Source organism: Petaurus breviceps, unplaced genomic scaffold (assembly GCF_028583685.1).
Source record: "Petaurus breviceps papuanus isolate PSGF00001 unplaced genomic scaffold, PetGlider_PUasm1.0 108, whole genome shotgun sequence".
Taxonomy (NCBI): Eukaryota; Metazoa; Chordata; class Mammalia; order Diprotodontia; family Petauridae; genus Petaurus; species Petaurus breviceps.
In genome coordinates this window covers 605,027-625,190 of record NW_027185593.1, presented here as the reverse complement: position 1 = coordinate 625,190, position 20,164 = coordinate 605,027, and the positions used below count along the sequence as shown (strand labels likewise).

The following is a 20,164-nucleotide window of genomic DNA, read 5'->3' as shown; positions in this document are numbered from 1 at the left end:
CACACACACACACACACACACACACACACACACACACACACACACACGAACTAGTTAGCTGGTACACCAAGAGGTCAGGTGACTGCTTGTCACCTGTAAGGATGTGCCAGAGGTACGATTTGAACCTGGTTCTTTGTGACTTCAAGGTCAGCTCTCTACCTACTATACAACGCTGCCTCTCCAAGTAGAATTAAAGTAGATAAATTACTCTGGTGTGCCTTTTTATCTGTTAATAGAAAATAATCTTTTAGCTAATTGGGCTTCAGTTGGTAAAATAAGTCATCATTTAAAAAAATGTTTTTATTTGGAACTTAAACACCAAATAAAACAATTTCTGAGTTTCTTTTTGCAGCTGTATTACAAGCCCCTTTCTCTCACTTCTCACCCCAAAATTTAAAAAGAGAAAACCTTGTAATGTGTCTAGTAAAGCAAAACAAATCCAGCATTGCCTTAGGCTCATTTTGTACATTATAAAATGTTCTTAAAATAAGAATTTAGTTATTTAAGATTTTAAGGTATATTTGCATAGTATCTTCCATAGCCAAAAACGAATTGTTGGAGTTATTTTCCAAGGAATCTCAAATTGTCATGTCTGTAACACTTTCTTGAAAGAAAGATGCAGGTGTAAATATTTATGTGGTATCTGTTTTCAAGGATCTTATCTATTTGGGAGTCAATACAGCATTATTACCTTAAATATCTAGTATCTCCTGAAAGATGTGACAGAGAGGGAATGTCACAGAGATTCAGAAAAAAGGGGGGATCTGCATGGGTTGTCGTTATCAGGGAAGGTTTCTTGGAATTGAGACTTAGAATCAGAGGACACGTGAGCCTGAAGGGACTCAGACCTGGGTTGTCAGAACTGGAAGTAATTCAGAGGCCTTTCTGCTCCTTCTTGACTGTGTGACCTCAGGTAAGGCCGTTGGCCTAGGCCCTTAACCTCTTTGGGCCTGTGTCTCCTGCAAAAGGAGGAGTTTGATGACATGATCTTGGAGCCCACTTTTCCTCCAGGTAGGGAAGTTGGGGCCACACCAACACCAGCAGAGCCATGATGTGGGAGGCAGCTCGGAGGCCCTATGCTAATAACTAGAAGCTTCAGTGTAAGCTGCCTCCTTAATCAGTGTCCCTTTAACCCTGGCAGTCTTTAGAAGAACCTCTTTAAAAGGAATCATTTATTATAGGAAAACCTTTGCTGGCAGTCGACACTGACGTAGCTACAAAACAGTATCAGATCCTGCCCCTGCCCTTATCAGCTGTTTGGTTGTGGTTGGATCACTCTTTGGCTTGCAGCCTCAGTTTCTTCTCTTGACATGAGGTTAGATTTAGCACACTCATTTCTGAAGCCTGTTCCAGCCAGAATTCAGTGGTGCCTATGACAAGTATTGGAATATTGGAGATATGTACAACAGAAAAAAGGGCCCTTTGAGATTGGGGCATCTCTCTGTTACTGATTAAATTCTTCTTTCTCCCCGATAGGTGATAGGTGCTGTAGCAGTCCTTTGTTTGCCTTTGCATCACCCAGGAAGGCAAATGCCTTCTGCATTCTGTGGCTGTGTTTTAATCAATGGATCAAAATATTCAGTTAAGCAGAAATGCCCTCCAGAGACTTCTCTGCATTTGTTCTTTATCTTTCATGGATTCTCAGATTATTATCGGGGAGAAAGTGGGTCTTCTGGAATTGTGATCCTTTTTTCTTGTTGCTGCTATGGTGACCAGATCTGCCTGGACATTGATCAGCCTTGATTAAAGCTGTTCACTTGTCTCTCCCAGAATATTTAATTTAAGAGGTTTGCTTGAATTCTGAATGGGACAGTCCTTTCTGTCCAGAAGCCTCCACTCCAAGAAACTGTACTGGGACAAAAGCCAGTCACCGAAAATGCAGGACATGTAATTCAGAAAATGAGGCCCCTGGTGTGCTGCTGACACCTGGAGCCCTTCAAGGGACTCTTCCTTCCCATCGCCTTGCCCAGGAACCTCAGGCAAACCCCTTAACTTGTGTAGGCCTCAGTGTCTTCTTCATCTTTATAATGGGCTACTTGCCTTATGGAATGATGAAGAAAGTGTTTTGACAGCTAAAAATGGATAAGCATTGAAGAAGCCCCTAGTGTACGTACCAGGAACTGTGCCAAGCACTAGGGACACAGAGAGTTCATGTGCTGCCAGTCTGACCATGTCAGCTGTACCCCACTCAGTAAGCACCAGTGGCTCCCTCTTGCCTCCAGGATCAAATGAAAAATGCTCTTTCTGGCATTCAGAGCCTTTCATAACCTAGCTCCATCCAACCTTCCCAGTCTTCTGACATCTTACTCCCCAATACGTACTTTTGATCCAGTGACACTGATATCCTGACTTCCACAAACAAGGCCCTACATTGGCCCAGGCATTTTGTCTCTGTCCCTCATGCCTAGAACACTCTCTCTCCTGGCTTCTCTGGCTTCCTTTAAGTCCCAACTAAAATTCCATTTTCTACAGAAAGCTTTCCCCAACCCCTCTTAAGTTTAGTAGTGCCTTCTCTCTTTTTAATTATTTTCTATTTTTCTGGCAATAATAATAGCTAACATTTATATAGTTGCATACCAGTGCTGTGTCAGGTATTATGCTAAGCACTTTGCAAATATTATCTCATTTGATTTTTACAACAGCCCTGGGAGATGGGTACTGTTATTATCTCCATTTTACAGATGTAAAACTGAGGCAGAGACTAGGTGCCTTGTCCAAGGTTATATAGCTAGTATATGTCTGATGTTACATTTGAACTCAGGTCTTCCTGACTCCACGCCCAGTGTCTGCGCACTGTGGTACCACCTAATTACCAGTTTGTCTTGAGGGTAGGAACTGTCTTTTGGTCTTTTTGCCTAGCACCTACATAGTAGGTACTTAATAAATGTTTATCAAATCACAGAGTACCCCCAAGGAGCTTCCAGGCTGATGTGGAACAAAACATACAAAAAACTACATATAAACAAGCTACATATAGGATAAGTTGGAAAAATCATCTGAGGGAAGAAAGTTATGAATTAAGGCAGATAGGAAAAAACTTTTTGTAGATAATAGAATTTTGGCTGAGACTTGAATAAAGCCAAGAAAGGCAGGAGGGTAATATGAGAGGCAGAGATAGCCAGCAAAAAATGGCCAGAGTCATGAGACAGGCTTGTGTGAAGAATGGCCAGAAGGCCAGTGTCACTGGATTGCAGTCTGTAGGGAGGTAGAAAGAGATGACTGGAAAAATACTGATGGGGAGAGGGTAGACTACAGATTATGAAGGACTTTGAATACCAGAGTATATCCTGTTTGACCCCAGAAGTGATAGGAAGCTACTGGAGTTTATTGAACTGGGGAGGAATGGGGGATGGTAGGAGGGTGGTGGGAGTATAGAGAGTGTGTGATGTGACAAGGTACTCACTTTAGGAAAATTACTTTGGCAACTGAATGGAGGAGGATGGATGAGGGAGAGGCTTGAGAGAGTTCAGGTGTGAGCTGATGAGGGCCTGCACTAGAGTGGTGAGGATTAGTAGAGAGAAGGGAGTATGTGAGAGATGTTACAAAGATAGCAAGGCTAGAAGGGTATTGGATGTGGGGAGCGTCAAGAATGATACCCTGGGTTGTGAGCCTCCATGGCTGGTGTTGCCTTCAGTAATAGGGACATTTGGAAAGAGAGGGATTTGGGGGAGAGATAATGATTCGTTTTTGAACATGTGGAGTTTCAGATGTCTACTGGACATCCAGTTTGAGATGTCTGAAAGGCAGTTGGAGATGTGAGAGAGGGCATCAGTAGAGAGGTTGGAGCAGGATTTATAGATTTGATAATCATCAGGATAACAATTTCTAATTAACTCTGTGGGAACTGATGAAATCACCAAGTAAAGTAGCAGAGAGGGAGAAGAGGAGAGGACCCAGGATGGAGCCCTCTAAAAGTATTTTATAATTTTGAAATATCATTATCAGTCCACTTCTGAGGAAGTAAGTTTTTGCTTGTTTGCCTACTTCTTTCCTTTCTTTTTTTTTTTTTTTGGAGGGGGGAAGGCAAGGCAGTTTGGGGTTAAGTGACTTGCCCAAGGTCACACAGCTAGTAAGTGTCAAGTGTCTAAGGCTGTATTTGAAGTCCGGTCCTCCTGACTCCAGGGTTTCACTGTGTCACCTAGTTGCCCCTTTTTTCCTTCCTTAAAAGACTAGTATTTAAGATCAACACATCTTGAGGGCACGTGTTTTATCTTCCACTCTCTTAAAGGTTGCTGCTAACTATAAGAGTTCTGAAGAATTAGGACCCATAATTGAAGAAGTTACAGAGAGACAGAGTTCTGTTCCGTATAAGGAACTTACTTGACCTTTCATCTTGAGGGGGATACAGGAACAGCAACGGAAGGAAAAGAGCTTCCTGAAATAGGAGATGCTTGAAGTTAAGAAGATGATATGGAAAGTACAGAAGCTGTTCTAGGGAAGTGAATGGGTTGCGTTGGTATAGAGATTGAGTCAGCAAGCATTCATTAAGCTCCTACTGTATGCCAGACACTGCTTTTAAACACTGAGGGTCCAAAGACAGACAAAGCGACCCCTGCCCCTCAAGGCACTCCAAAGTCTATTGGGGGTGAGGACATGCAAACAGCTATGTACAAATCAGATGTATATGTGATAAATTGGAGATGATCAGCAGAGGAAAGTCATTGGCAGTAGAGGGGATTTGGGGGAACTCCTGGAAGGCTGGATTTGAGCTGGAATTTTGAAGGAAGCTAAGTTGACCAGAAGGCAAAGATGAGGAGGAAGAATATTCAGGTGTGAGGGATAGCAAGTGAAAATGGGAGGTGGCATGTCTTATCTGAGGAACAGCAAGGAAGTCAGTGTCCCTAGATTCCAGATTGTATGGGGGGGAGTACGGTATGGAAAGCTAGAAAAGGGGCAGAGTGGGGTGGGGGACCAAGTTCTGAAGGGCTTTGAGCATAAAACCCAGAGGATTTTATATTTTCAGCTTGGAGATGATAGGGAGCTCACTGGAGTTTTTGGAGTGTGAAGGGAGTATGTATGGCATGGTTATACCTGTGCTTAAGGAAGATCACTTTGACAGCTGAGTGGAGGGTGGCCTGGAGGCAGGCAGACAGGTGTGAGGTGCCTGGACCTAGGTGGTAGCCGTGTCAGAGGACAGAAGAGGATGTGTGTGAGAGCTGTTACAAAGGTAGAATTGATGGGACTTGACCATTAATCAGGTATGGATAATAGAAGAGAAGGTATGGGAGAGAATGGGGAGTGGAGAGTGACACTGTAGAGACTTGCTTTAAGGCCTCTCTGGGTAATGTATGTCTCCAGTGTGGGCCTCACTTTCTAGAAAATGAGTTAGGTGGGACTAGATGATCCCCCAAACTTTGTAAATCCCTGTGGAGGTTTCCCCTCCTCCTGCCATGCCGCTCATTCATCTGACCGAGTGCTTCTGTTTTTCCTAGGTTGCCAACTTGAGTGCCAAGGACAGCACATACACATTAAAAGATTGCATGTACAAGGATGTTCAGAAGGACTGGCGTGGATATTCAGAAGGAGACCAGCAGTTACTAAAAAGAATTCTTGTTAGGTAACTCAAATAATGTGTCATCACCCCCTGACTACGTAGGCTTACTCCTACCTCCTCAACCCTCACAGTGCTGTCGTGTGACAGTGCCCTCACTGGATTCTGCATGCGCTCCTCAGTTACCTGCACCTTTGTGTATAGCAGAATCTGAAAGGCGTAGGCCATGTGCTGGCCCTTTATTTTTTTTTTAAATTTGTTTGTTTCCTTTTAATTTACAGGATTCAATTCCACAATTCCTTGAATTTCACATTTTGTCCCCCTCCCTCCCCCCCCCCCCCCCCATGGCGTCTTATAATCAAGTATAGGATCTGTAGATACTTTCACATTATACAATGGTCAGGTTATAAGGATGGATTGTACCAGCTGGGATGAAAAATGGTATAGAGGACATAAAATCAAATAAGAGAACAAAAAAGATCAGGTATTTTGCTTCCACCTGGATATAAATTTAGTTCTTTCTAGTTCTTTCTCTGGATGCACGTTTTTCTCTCCATCATGCGTCTTTTGGGATTGACTTATATCCCTGCATTGTTGAGTCCAGTCTATCAAAGTTGGTCATCACACATATGTTGTGTCCGTAATTGTGTACAAATTCCTCCTGGTTCTACTCTTCTCATTCATGTGCTGGCCCTTTAAATAAGATTGTATTTAATTTAAGTCTGAGGAGGGTAGAAGAAATGCTGGCTTCTGAGGCCTGGGCCCAGGCTGTGATGTTTGCATTCATGTCAGAAGCCAACAGAAAGTTAGTGAGCCTGCAGAACTGGAGAGGAGGGCACCTTCCATCGCTAAGCGTAAAGGGACAAGGACTGCCTGAGGGTAAGGACCTGGGCATTGCCTGGACAGAGCTGACCCCATCAGTCTGAAGTGATTGAAGCTTACTATCCCCTTTAATCCCTCCTTTGCATGAGCAGGTATATCTCTCTAGTGATATCTCAGAGTTCACAGAGGGATTTCCTTCCAAGCACCTGCTGAGGTCAAGAGTGTAAGTATTATTGTCTCCATTTTATCAACAAGGGGTTAGAGAAGGAAAGCAATTTGGCAGCCTAGGAAACTGTTCAGAATACTTTGTTCTGCTATTTCAGGCAGCCGTTGTTCCTAATAGAAGTTAATGGGTTGCTCTGGATTAACGCATTTCTTTGGATCCCCTTTTAAACAAATGTAGTTTCTCCTGCTGCTGTTTTGGAGCAGGAAGGATGAGACCTTTGCTTATCATTCCTTGTGAATTTTTACATTTTCTGGCTAAAAGTTAATCCTGTTTAGCCCTACTAAAAGCTGGTTTGGAATCAAGGTTTTTTTGTGTATGTAAGGAATATTTAGCAGGGATATTGCATATAGACAGTTCTTACTCTATATAACTGAACCTTTAGTAATGTGAATTTGCCTGGAAAGGAGCTAGGAAAAGGCTTGGCACATGGTTCAGGAACTCTTGGGTAGGGCTGGGGACAGAGAAGCAAGAGCACTTGAAGGCCTGGGTCAGTCACGTGGAACCTGGCCAGAACCGAGAGAAAGAGCCCATGGTAGGCAGACATGTTGAAATGGACGCAGACATGGGAGAGGGTGGGGGACCTGTGGGGCCTGGAGAGAGACGCACAGACAGGGAAAATGGACATGGGAAGGGTAGGTGGGCCTCCTGTCTCCTCCCTGGAGGTCTCAAGATCCAGCGGTGGTGATGGTCTCTCCCCAGGTCCATTCTTCTGCTTTCACTTGGAAGATTTGGGGGTTTGGGATTTTTTTTTTTTGGTGGGGGATTGAGAGGTCATGCACTGCTGAGCCAGGGGGCAGGGACAGGGGCAGAAAAAACACAGTACTATGCAGTAAAAGTTAACATAATTCAGATTTCTTTCAGAATTCCTTATGTAAAGTTGAATTTGTGTAATGTGAATTTGCACAAAATGAGAACTATGTATTTGTAAATATCTGTGTACCTTCCCCGCACTCCCCCTATGAAGAGGAGCTGGATAGAGTGGAAGGAGCCCTGGTTTAGAAGACACGGATTTGACGTCTATACACAGCCATGGATGTGTGACCTTAGATAAGTCACATCCCTTTTAAGCTTCACTTACCCCATTTGTAGAATGGGGAATTGTCCCATTGGGTTGTTGTAAGGATCAAATGAGATCTATGAGAAAACCCTTTGTAAACCATAGATAGCATTTGCTGTCAGTGTTGTACTTTGGAAGTGTCTGGTGGCTCAGTGCACCACGCCTGAAGTTAGAGCGGCCTCAGACTCTCACTCTCCTTGGAACTCTGAGCAGGTCACTTAACCTGTATCTGCCTTAGTTTCCTCATCTACAAAATGAGAATAATGACAGCATCTCCTTCCCAGGATTGTGGTCAAGATCAGATGAGATAAGAAGGGTAAAAAAAGCCTTGGCTCTGTGCTTGACGCAGAGTGGGCACTCTGTAAGTGCCTACTCCCCAGTCCCCTCCTTCTTTTGGCATCAGCTTCAGTAGACTGTTGACAGTCAAGCATCTTTAAGTTAAGTGAAATCTCTCAAATGGGATGAGATTGACTGGTATTTTCAAAGGGGAGTGAAAAGGCCCAGCAGAATCAGAACTTGGAGTAGCCTCTGTTATTCAGACAAGACCAAGGCGTCACATTGCCATTGTTTCCATTTGAATTCTGGATCACAAGGCAGATCATTTATTTAGACATTTGCTTTGTTTCCAAATTGGGGGGAGGGGGTGTCAGCTTACAAATGATAGAGAACAGTGGGCAGGACAGGAAGGCAAGTTTTGGCTCATTCTGAGAAAGTAGTTCTTAACAAACAGCTGTCCTAAAGTGGGGGCAGGGGATAAGGTCCCAGAAACATGCTGGATGACCTATGGAGTTGTGAACAGGAGACCCACCAGACCAAGATTCTACAGAGATTCTGGGCTGTGGACACAACAGTTTCCTCAGGTTTTCCTTACGAAGGATCCCACTCTCTTGCAAAGCCTCCTTCTGGTTACAGAATACCTGAGACTTGTGCCCAAGAACTTCAGACAAGTATAGTCAGTGCAAAGGCTTCTGGGAATCTACAGCCACAAGGGCAGTGTTTTCTCCCTCAGTCCTGGCAAGAACCACTTTAAAGTGTCTGTATTAGACAGGTGGAAATTTGACTTTTTACTTTCTCCAGACTCACTTTTCTCGTGAATTTTGGCCAACTCAGAATGCTGTTCTTTATATTTGAACAATTTCCATGATCTGAAAGCACAGTTTGGCTTGGAGATGAGACACTGTTACAGACCAGCGTCATTTTCAGTATTAGAGTCTCTTTGGCAATCCTTAGGAAAATGAAAACTGGACTGTTGTAACTAATTTAAACATACTCAGTGCCTTGAGTTATAACCTAACTGGAAAATTACAACTGTCCACATAGTCTGTCTGGTTTAAAAAAAAAAAGATGAAGAAGAAGTTGATTCTTCCATGTTTACTGTGTTGTCTGAAATCATGACATTTACTTAGGGCAACAAACCCAAAATAGGACCGTGAAAGGATATCTTTCTACTGTGCAAATACAGACTTGCTTCAGAAGTGGAGAAAGGGGCTTCATTGCTCTTCCTGAAGCTGAGCTATTCATCTCATGATTTCTAGGTCCTTGCTGCATAATCTTTTTTTCCTGTTTCAGAGCCCTCAGTATACAGAATGAGTACCAGAGTTGGAAGGGACTTTATTGACATTTAGTCTCGCCCTTTTCTTTTACAGGTGATGGAACAGTCTGGGGTGAAGCCACTTATAGACCACTAAAAAAAACCCAAGGTCCTTTTATTCTGCCACCCTGCCTCTTTTATACCTGTTCCCCTTACTTCTTAAGGAAGCATAGGAAAGTGAATAGAGTGCTAGGCTTGGGTCAGGGAGCTCTAGATGTGAATCCAACATCAGTCTCATTTATAAAATGGATAGAGCAGTACCTGTAGCATTTAACCTCAGGCAATGAGGATAAAATGATGAGATGGTATATATAAAGCTTACAGACCATAAAGCTCCATTTAAAAATATTAAACTTAAATTAAAAATTAAATAAAATTTAAATATTTAATATTTGAAGTGTATTATTATAGAATAGCATATTTCTGTCAAGAATTTTTATATTATATTCCTAATGTAATACAGAGGTAAACACCCTCCCTTTTCTCTAGGCTCTCATTATCTCTTTTTGGGCACCCCCAGGACTGACTGATTATTGTAATTTATTCTTCCCTTTGATTTTTCTTTTACATATTCTCATAGGTATCATAGAGATGGAAATGAGCTTAGGAGCCAACTAGTCTAAGCTCTTAATTTTACCAAAGAGGCACCTGACACTCAGACAGAATATCTGAGGAGAATGTAGCATATTGTCAACCATGAGGACACGTTTAAAATCCACCATCTAGGGTATAGTTGGCCAGGCAGGAAATTGAGCCATTGTGGGAAGAATGGACGCTGTACTGGTGGTACTCAAAAAGAATAATAATAAAAGGTAAAGAATAAATTAAAAGAACCAGAGAAAGGCTTCAGCACATCAAGTTGGTCCCCTGGGAAGGGATTTATGTAATGATGTGGACAAAAATACTACAAGTTGACAAGGCATGGGCAGATTTTGATTGGTACAATGGAGAGTGAGTCAGATCATGGCTCCATTGAAGTGCAAGCTCAGAGCTGGCAGGACTTAGGAACATGGAGTGTTAGAACTGAGAGACAGAAGCCGTCTGCTCATCCTTGGAGGGATGTTAAAGACTTTGTCACTTTTGGTAATAAGATACATGTCTGTTATTTGCCATCTATATTACTAACTTAAAATTTTTTCTTGCTGCCTCCTGTAATTTGAAGAGATGTAGAAATCATTGTAGCGATTACTTGATTTTTTCCCCACATAATGGTTTCAGCAGATGGAGGAAGTGTTTTTACTATGGTTAGAATGATGGAAGAGAACTAACCTGTCCTGCTGTCTTTGGACCTTCTCCTTTTAAAATCCTTCCATGATCCCTCAGGACAAAGCCCAGAGATTTAGGCCAGAGGGGTGAGGAGGTGAATTTATTAATCTGGTTTCATTGGGTTCGTTAGTGTTAATTAAATGATTTGTAAGTTCCGTGTTAATTCACTCAGTTCTTGAGAGAGGCAGCGTGTCATGGTGATTAGAGAGCAGAAGACAACCTAGGTTCCGACACACACATACTGGCTGAACCACCGGGACAAATCTCTTAACGTATCCTAAAATTTGTAAGGTGCAAAGGTGGTGTTGGTCTACATTAGTAGAGGGAATCGCCATACCTGAGCATTCCCTATGTCAGTGAAATCACAGACCCAGGCCCTATGTTGGGAGGACCCTAGTAAAGCAGAGACTTTTTCATCACCTGTTGAGTGCTTCAAAAAACCACCTGCTCCCAATGCCCAATTTCTCCTTTGGCCACACTGAGTTAAAAATTGTTAGCCAGAGTCCAGAGGTATATGGTTTTTTCCCTGTGTAACCATTCAGAAAAATTATTCAGGAAAATTAGATTTAAGAGATAGGCAGGAAAAAAAAAAAAGATATAGGCAGTCAGCTGACCCAGGAAGCCTCAGCTTTCAGCATGTGTCAAGGTCAGGCTCACATGGTTCTATAAACAAACAAACAAACAAACCTCAACTCATCTTACCTTCTGACTGAGGATGTTTTCTTTAAACCATATATAACTTTGTTTTTCAGGAAACTCTGTCAGCCACAGAATGTAGGTAGTGTTCCTGGAGACACACCTTCCTCAAGTCCGCCACCGAAAGACCCTTTGAATTCCTCATCACCCCCTCAGGTAGGTGACCTGAAGGACTGGAGAAAAATGTCGTTTTAGGGAGACTGCCTGGGGTAGTTGAAAGGAAGACTGAATTTGAAGTCAGGTTCAGAAAGAACTGTTAACTCTAGAGCCAGGAGGGAGTGACATGGTTACTAATCTTCTCTGGGTCCAAAGGGGAACCACCCTCTGAGATGTATTGTATGTAAAGTGCTTCATAAACCTTGGGCACTAAGTTATGAGTGTAAGTAAAGTCGTTTTGGTAAAGAGCACTGGATTTGGAACTAGGTGACCCTAGATAGATGACTTTGAACAAATTGTCATTTAATCTCTCCAAGATTCAATTTCCTTATCTCTAAAATGGTATTAATGTTTCCTGTAATATAGATCTCATAGGATTGTTAGACTCACAAAAAGTAATGTATATAAGCCACTTTCAGTTTTATTTTTTAAACTGTAAAGTTCTGTATACATGTGAGCTATTATTTCTGGTGTAGGGTTTCCCATGGACCTTTGAAATCTTTGTACTTTCCTTAATTTTTTTTTTTTGAGAAAAAAAAAATAACCTTGTCAGGTAATGTCAGAAAGAGAAATCTGTACTCATTTCTAGCAGTCTATGCTAACTGATCTCTTACTGTAGTTTGAGCGTACTACAGTGACTGTAATCCAACATAGTTGCAGAATGGTCATATAAACAATTACCAGTTTTCAGAGATTTGGACCACAATGGCAGTGAAATGCTTAAGCTACACTAAATGCAATTGGATGTTTGAAACAGAAAACGCTGAGGGATCAGCAGAATCCCATGGTGATAAAATTATCCCTTCAGCACCAGTGTGACTGGATCCCACGTTGGGGCTGGCATCGGCTAGGTGATTCAGTGAAGAGAGCACCGGCCCTGGAGTCAGGAGGACCTGAGTTCAAATCTGGCCTTAACACAAACACTTAACACACCAAAAAAACTAGCTGTGTGACCTTGGGCAAGTCACTTAAGCCCAATTGCCCTACCTTTCCCCCTCCAAAAAGCAAAAAAAAAAGAAAAAGAAAGAAAATGTATAGCTCAGTGGGGAGGGGAAGTAAAACACAGATAGCTAGAGCGGCCACTGACGATATTTGGACTTGGTGATTTCTAGAACTTCTTGTTAGGACTTAACAGAGTATATGCCTACAATGAATATGACCTGCTAATTAAGTTCATTGAAGTATATACTTGCCTGTAGTCTTTTTTTTTTTAAAGAATAACTTCCTTTTTAAAAAAAGGTTTGTTCCTAGTTTCACATTTTTCCCCATCTGAACTTAAAATTTCATAGGTTTAGGGGACCCTCTTTATGGAAATTATCTACACCAATTTTATCTGTGACTTAGAGTCTTAGAGAGTTTGCCTGGTACAACTCCTAAGTTAAGCCTGGAGACTGTGAAGGGCTGTGAACACCAGACAAAGCATTTTAGATGTGATTCTATGTGATTCACCATAGGGTGACAGGGAGCCACGAGAATTATTGAATATTGGGGCGATATGATATGATCTTCTATTAAAGATAAATTTGCAGGCAGAGTAGAGAATGGTTTAGAGTGGGGAGAGACTTGAGGCAGACAGACACTCTAGCAGGGTATTGCAATATTCCAGGCATGAGGAGGTGAGGGGCTGCACTAAAGGGGTGACTGTGTCAGAGAGAACGGGGCATATTCAAGAGATCCTGCAAAGGTGAAATTGACAGGCCCTGGCTACAGATTGGGTATGGGAGGTGAGAAAGAATGTTTGCAAATGACCTCACACCTAGCATGTTTCAGAAAGGACTTTAATCCACAGTTCCTGCCCTTTATCCAGTCCACTATTCTGTTCTGTTTCTTTTGCACAATGGTAGGTACTTAATTAATATGTTGAATTGAACTCTTGGTATTTCATCACTGCACAAATCTCAGTAAACCAGGCCCATTTTTGACCACAGAACCCAGCAGAACCAACATTTATGTAGCATTTATTAAGTAATTGCTTGAGTATGAGATAAGGAGCTTGGAAGTTGAGGAGAGACAGAAATGAAAAAATGATAGAAGTGGTCCTTGGGCTCAGAGAACTTTTTTCATATTTATATGATAGTGATGTATGTTTCTTTAGCACAAGGCTAACCAGGTCACTCCCCTATTTACCTCTTGTTACTCTCTAGAGTGATGGAGTGTAAAGACTTCCACCACCAGCACCAACCTGCCTTTCTACTTCTCAAACTCATCCAGTCTAGCCAAACTGGATGCCTTCCTGCTCCTCACATACGCCACCACACCATCAGCCACCACTGTGCCTTGGCAACTACTCTCCTCAGATCCAGGGTTTTTTCCCTCCTTACTTTGCTTCTTAAAATCTCTTAATTTCCTTCAAGACTCAGTTCAGGTATTCTGCTTAGCTTTTAGTACCTCTCCCCCTCCAAACAAAAGGCTTAGCTTGGTTTATTTGACATTATTTTTATATATCTGTTTATGTATTCTATACGACTGAATATGTCATCTTCCCCAGGATAATATCAGCATGCTTCTGGAATTCAGCGACTTTGTGACTCTTTTCTAACACAGGACCTGACATGGAGTAGGCACTTAATATATGTTTGTTCATTGATGTGAGAGTTTACAAAGTTCATTTTACCCAACAGGCCTGTGATCTAGACGTTTGTCTGTGGTGTTGTCATTTGACCATGTAACCACCAGTCTGCAGTGTTTCCCAGATTTTTCTTGAAGAGGTAGCACCATTCAAGCCTCCATAGCCTGGCTCCAACTTCATTTTGTCGAACTTCCCTTTTAGACCTTCTGTTCTGGCCATCTTAGGCTGTTAGCTGTTCCATCTCCATGCCATCATGCACAAGTGGTCCCACCTTCTCCAAATGCATTCTCTTCCTCTTTCTCTCTGCCTCTTAGAATTAGCTCTGTTGCCACTTACTCTGTGAAATAGTGCCCCACTCCCTCCTTCTCTTCCAGTTCTCTCCCTTGCAAAATGAAATTCCCTTTATTATGTAAGTACCTTGATGGTAAGCATGGAGTTGCTTTTGTTCTCCTTAGGGCTCTCATTACAACCCTTGTATATAATAAGCACTGTTGATAAATGTTTGCTGAATTGAATTCAGGCTTCATTATGCAGTTGAAGAAAGTAAGTTTTAAAAGAGCTAAGTAGCCACAATGGTCACATAGTTGTTGAATGGAATGCTCTAGATTTGATTCTAGGTTTTCTGACCCCAAGTCCGCTGTTCTTTTCATGACACTGCTTTGTTGTCCAGTAGAATGGAAATAAAGGCGTAGGAACACAGGAGAGAAAGGCAGAGTTCTGTGAGAAATTAGCTAAATTAAGAACTACTTTTATCTGGGTAGGCCAGGGAAAGGCGTCAAAGGTGGGCATCCAGATTGAATCTTTTTTTTTTTTAATTTGTTTGTTTCCTTTTAGTTTACAGGATTCAATTCCACAATTCCTTGAGTTTCACATTTTGTCCCCCTCCCTCCCCGAAGGAAAGGATGGGTGTACTTAAGCCAGTGGTGATGGGATAAATGGTTCATTCCAAGCAGATGCATGAGCCAAAGGCATAAATGCTTTTAGAGAGGGTAGGATGGAAAGCAGGGAGTGTAGTGAGTCATGTAGTTTGGCAAGAGCTTAGACTAGATGAAGCAAAGGGAAGAATTGGAATGAATGTCAGCCCAGTGGTAGCACTGTAATTCTTTGGGCATGAAGTTGACTCACTTTCTCAGTAGAAGGTCCCATCCAAAGAATGGAAGCCAGGAGTGATGTGGTGACCCTGGTTCTCTCCTGAGCACCTATTGTTGCTAGACTCTTAAGTCAGAGGATCTGAGGAAGTCTTGCAAACTATAGATATGCCAGCGGAACCATAGATAATCTTCTTCCCTTTTTTAGCCAGAAGCACAGACAGCCTTGAGGTTTAAGTTTCGTGTTACGTTTTGTTAATGTTGTTATAAAGATCTGGGCTGGGATTCTGAAAGAGTTTAATTCTTCTTCCACTAACTAACTTGTGACCTTAGACAGTTTCTCTGGCCCTCAGTTTATGTCTATAAAATGGTGGTAATTTCTGCCAGTTCCCAGAATCGTGAACACAAAACACTTTGGAAAATTTAATACTATTCCAATCAACTTTGCATTTATTGCTGGAGGACACAGGGAGAGGAGGAAGAGAAATCTTGCTGTTCCCAAATCTGAACTTGAAGTTAGGAGAGATGGGACTAGAACCCATGCCCCCTCCTAACTGGCTTTGTACTTCGAGCAAGTCTCTTCTCTCTAGGCTTCAGCTCCCCTCCAGCACTACCGTACCCTTTCTGAAATTAAGGGGTAGACTCTAGAGTATCTCAGAGATCCTTTATAGCTATCAAATACACATCATTTCTGTGGTGCTTGCTAAACCGCCAGGAAGGAGCCTCTTCATACAGAATTTTAGATACTAGAGTTTTTGCATTGACCTTCTTTTGAACACTGGATATTACCTTCCCCAGCCTTCCTTGATAACACATACTACTTAACAGTGTATGAGTTGTGATGTAAGATCGCTGGACCAGGGTCAGATGACACTGTTGATATGAATCATTAGTCTTTTGTTTGAGTCATGCCATGGTCCTAGCTGACTAAAACTTTTCCATTAGTACTCCTGTATGTATGGTCCTGAAATGACGCAGAGATTGTCTTGTGTGTTTTCCTTTCCTTGGTTAACATTTCTTTGCTTGGTATTTTTCTTGAGTCTTTCCTATCTTCTCATATGGACAAAAGACCCTGGATAAGTAATTTCAGGCCTTTTCCTTTCTGCCCTTCTCATTCCCAAACTGTGTGCAGACATTCATTTCCTGTAGTCTGAAGCTCCTCCTTTTGGGGGGAGCAGGTAATTGGCCTTTCGTGTACCACTGATTGCTCTTTTACAGATTGGATCCATATAGTACTTTGTCCCAACTCATCCCATGCAGAATTTTGGTTCCTTCTGGCTAGGAATCCATCCATAAGGGTGTGTCATCAAAGTCTGTATAAATGGGTGCGAATTGCACTAGGTTGCTCCAGACCTTTGGGTCTGTTGCCCCCCTTTTTTTTTTTTTGGAAGGGGGGCAATTGGGGTTAAGTGATTTGCCCAAGGTCACATCGCTAGTTTTTTGTGTGAAGTGTCTGAGGTCAAATTTGAACTCAGGTCCTCCTGACTCCAGGGCTGGTGCTCTATTCACTGCGCCACCTAGCTGTCCCCCTGTTGCCCTTCTTGAGGGCTCATAAAGCAGTGTTTGAAGGCCCTTTTTGTTAAAAGTGAAGAAGTGGGCCTGTTGTGATGCTTGCTAGCTCTGAGTTACAGCTTGGGGCCTGTGCCAAGGACTGAGGTGCGGTTGATTTGAGGCCATTTCTGAAACCTTCATGCCAGTCTAGATAGAGCTCAGTCATGCTAAGAACCATCATGCTATGCTCTGTCCCCACTGGAGCCCAGAATAAGGCGGCGCCATGGTATTTTTGGATTCCTTCTTACCCCCTCCATTAGATATGGGACTGCCTGTCAGTCAGACTAATGTTATAATCAGAGATAAATTAGCTTTGCTTTTGATCACTCCTTATCCCTTGGGGCCAGCAATAGGGAAAGAAAGCATTGTCCTGGAAATAAGGACTTCTTGCCATTGATTGCTTTTGCCTTGAAATAGATTTCTTAAATCCAGATGTGCTTTGTCAATTTGAAGATTCTAACAGTATTCAAACAAATAATCATTCAAACTCAGACACTTGGGAAAGTTTTTTTTTTTTAAGTCTAAGAGAAATAGTTATAAATTCTTTCCGTTTCCATTCATAGTGAATCCTCCTTGTACTGATCTCATGCCCAGCAGCAAGGTTGCTTGTTAATGACTGAGGTGTCTGCTATGGGATAAGTGACTGCCCAAAGACAGAGCAGAGCTTGCTCTTCCTTTTTGGGTGAGCTTGTATTACAGTCTGAGAGTGACCCTCACCCCCCCTCATGCTGTACATTTGCTAAGCAGGTATTTTCTCTGAGCAGTTATTTTTATGAACAAGTGCAGGTGTGTGGACCATCATCCCCTCCCCCCTTTTCACCAGTAGCTCACTGGCCATTACCTAGATCAGAAAAGGCCTCGGCTGGGTCTCGCCGTCTGAGCTGTGCTCAGCAGCAGTGTTTCAAGCAGGACACGATGCTCTCCTGTCCACTGGGGCCTTTTCTTTAGATTGTGGACAAAATCTGGAGGCAAGAAAGACAAGGGCAGATGAGGAAAGGGTGAGAGAGATCCCTCCACTGTTGTTTCAGAAACCAGCCCCTCCCTTGATTTCTCCGTGTGCTTTGAGCCCCAGTCAGTGTCCAGTCCCTTTCTGTGGCAGTGGTGACAGTGTTAAGTGAAGATGGAATATGATTCTGTGACAGTTTTGCTGCGGGTTGAATGTGTGCTGAGCACCTGTTGAATCCTCCCCGTCTGTCCTGTTTCCTAAGCTACACTGTGTCACAGTGCCACCTTGTGGCTCTATGGAGACTTGCAAGCAGCGATTCTCCAAAATAACAGTGAGGAGTGGCTTGGGCTCTTAATCTTTGGATGAGGAGGAAGACACAGGCTGAGGCCCACCAAGGGGGCTATCTCATTAAATAACTCTGTATGACAAATATACAGACCAAATAACATCCTGCATATGTATATGACTATTGTCCAAATGTGTGGTTTTATTAAAATGCAAGTTCACTTAAAAATGTTACTGAGATTCACAGTAGCTTTTTGTCATCATGCATTTTCTCAGTCACCAGATGAATATCACCTATTGTCATGGTGAATGGTCCACAGAATCCTCTGACCGTTTTAAAAATACTCCAAAAGGTTGTAAACTACTACATTAGGTCTCCCTAAGCTCCTTCCCGAGTTAACATTCTATGAACTGATAAGAATCTGTTGGAATCTTTTTGGAGATTATTATTATTATTATCTACAAGGTCTACTACCCCACTAACTCCTCTTTTTTTTTTTTTAAATAACTTTCTTTGTTCTCAGAAACGATCTCAGCCACTGGATTTCATTGACCCACTAGCAAATAAGAAGCCAAGGATATCTCATTGTAATCAAAGAACTCAGCCCACTTTCAATGGGAAACTGAACTCTTCTAATGGGAAGGAAGTCCCTTCTGCTCCTGGCCCAGCTTCTGTGGCCAGTTCAGTCAGCTCTAGCTCACACCTCCCCAGCCTGGAGCTCCCCCGGCCTCACGACCCCCTTACTGATGTCAGCAATGACATATGTCACAATGGCAGAGACTGTGAGAATGCTGAGGCCTCTGAGAGCCTCAGTCTCCCTCTACTGACAGACTGTCCCCAGACCAGCAAACACAGTTGTGCCTCATGGCATATGAAAACCAAGAAGAAATCCAAAAAGCACAAAGAAAAGGAGAAGCGGAGTGAGGAGAAACTTAGAGAAGAGAAGCAGGATTGTGAACTCATGAAGAACTCTGATACTAAGATGAGTGGGGCTCTGCAGGAAGGCACAGGTAAGGTGTCCAGTGGGCAGCCTGTTGGCCTTGGGGTGGCAGTCGGAGGAGCAGTGGGGAGAGGCCTCAGTGACTGTAAAACATAATCACATCATGTGTAGACACAGAATATCCTGTCCCCCAGGTTTTCTGTGCCAGCTCTGGCCATCCTGGAGCAGGATGTGCATCTGATGGGGCTCCTTGGTAATCCAAGATTTAATTTGAAACTGGAAGCTGTAGCACACAGTATAGTAGAAAAGGGAGCCCATTGTGTTTTTGGGAAAAAGACCTAGGTTTGAATTCTGTCTTTGGTATATCCATTTTGTGACCTGGGGCAGATAATTTAACTTTTCTGGGGATCAGCACCCTTCTCTCTTAAATGAGAGAGTTGTATTAGATGTTCTGTAAGGTTCCTTCTAGTTCTAAATCCTATGATCCTGTAACCAGAGTTGCTAAAGTCTTATCTTCCTGGAGTAAATTAGAATGGCTATTCTCTCCTGTCCTTAGGGGGATATGGGGAGAGTGACAATAACCTTTGCCAGGTCTGTTGGGAAGAAGAGAAGATGGGGAATAAATCAGCATCTCAGACTTGGATGGGGACCTGAAAACATGTAGTCCAACCCTAAAATGGTAATCCTTTTTTAGGTTGCTCCCTAGCCAGTGTTTATTCAGCCTCTAGTTGAAGGCCACTGGTGGGAGGACTTGTTAACGTATCTCACTCAAGGCATTTTGGTCTATTGTTAAATGGCTTTAGTTACTAGCGCTTCCTCTGTGTTTGTAAATGCCCCCAGATTGTGGAGTCTGAACTAGGAGGCTGATGTGTATGATGACAAGAACCAGAAAAGGTCACAGGAGCGATAGGAAGTTCTGCCCTAGGGCTCAGAAAGTCACCTGTAAAAGAAGCATTAAGGATGGTTGGGTAACAAGTGATGTAAAAAAAAAAAAAAAAAGCCATGGGGATATTAGTGAGTCAGCAGTGTGATGTGGTTCTTCCAAAAACTGTGGGGATCTTAAGCCCAGAACCGGAGAGGGAATCAGTTGGCTACCATTTGCCCTGGTCAGAACTGACCTCCAGTTTCAGGTCCTTCTCTGAAGTCAGAATAGGATGAGCCAAGACAGTGAGACTAGAAACCAGGCCATGCAGGGGAGCACAGAAGGGATATTTAGCTTGGAGAGGAGATGCTGTGTGTGTGTTTTACATACTCACTGTCTTCAGAGACCTTATTTGGGAAGGCTTATTAATTTTCGGTTGCTCCTGAGAGCTAAATTAGTAGCAATGGAGGGAAGTTGAAACAAGTAGCTTCCATATCCCCTTAAGAAAAAGATTCTGAACATTCAGAGCTGCCTGAAAGTGGAGTGGGCAGCCTTTAGGAGGTGGTGTAGTTGCTGTCACTGAACCACTTGTTAAAAATGTTGTAGAGAGACATTTG

General features: G+C 42.7%; 2 protein-coding genes across 3 annotated transcripts in view; one reads left to right on the top strand and one right to left on the bottom strand.

Annotated features, from left to right (window-relative positions):
- The window catches only part of REX1BD (required for excision 1-B domain containing), a 268,541-nt gene that overhangs the window by 204,117 nt on the left and 44,260 nt on the right, over positions 1–20,164 (bottom strand). The window lies entirely within an intron of this gene.
- Positions 1–20,164, top strand: part of ELL (elongation factor for RNA polymerase II) — a 148,931-nt gene that overhangs the window by 112,863 nt on the left and 15,904 nt on the right. Inside the window, exons 6-8 of the mRNA XM_069065711.1 lie at positions 5,433–5,557; positions 11,206–11,305; positions 18,269–18,755. Coding sequence (XP_068921812.1) covers positions 5,433–5,557; positions 11,206–11,305; positions 18,269–18,755 — 712 coding nt within the window. The remainder of the gene's footprint in view (positions 1–5,432; positions 5,558–11,205; positions 11,306–18,268; positions 18,756–20,164) is intronic.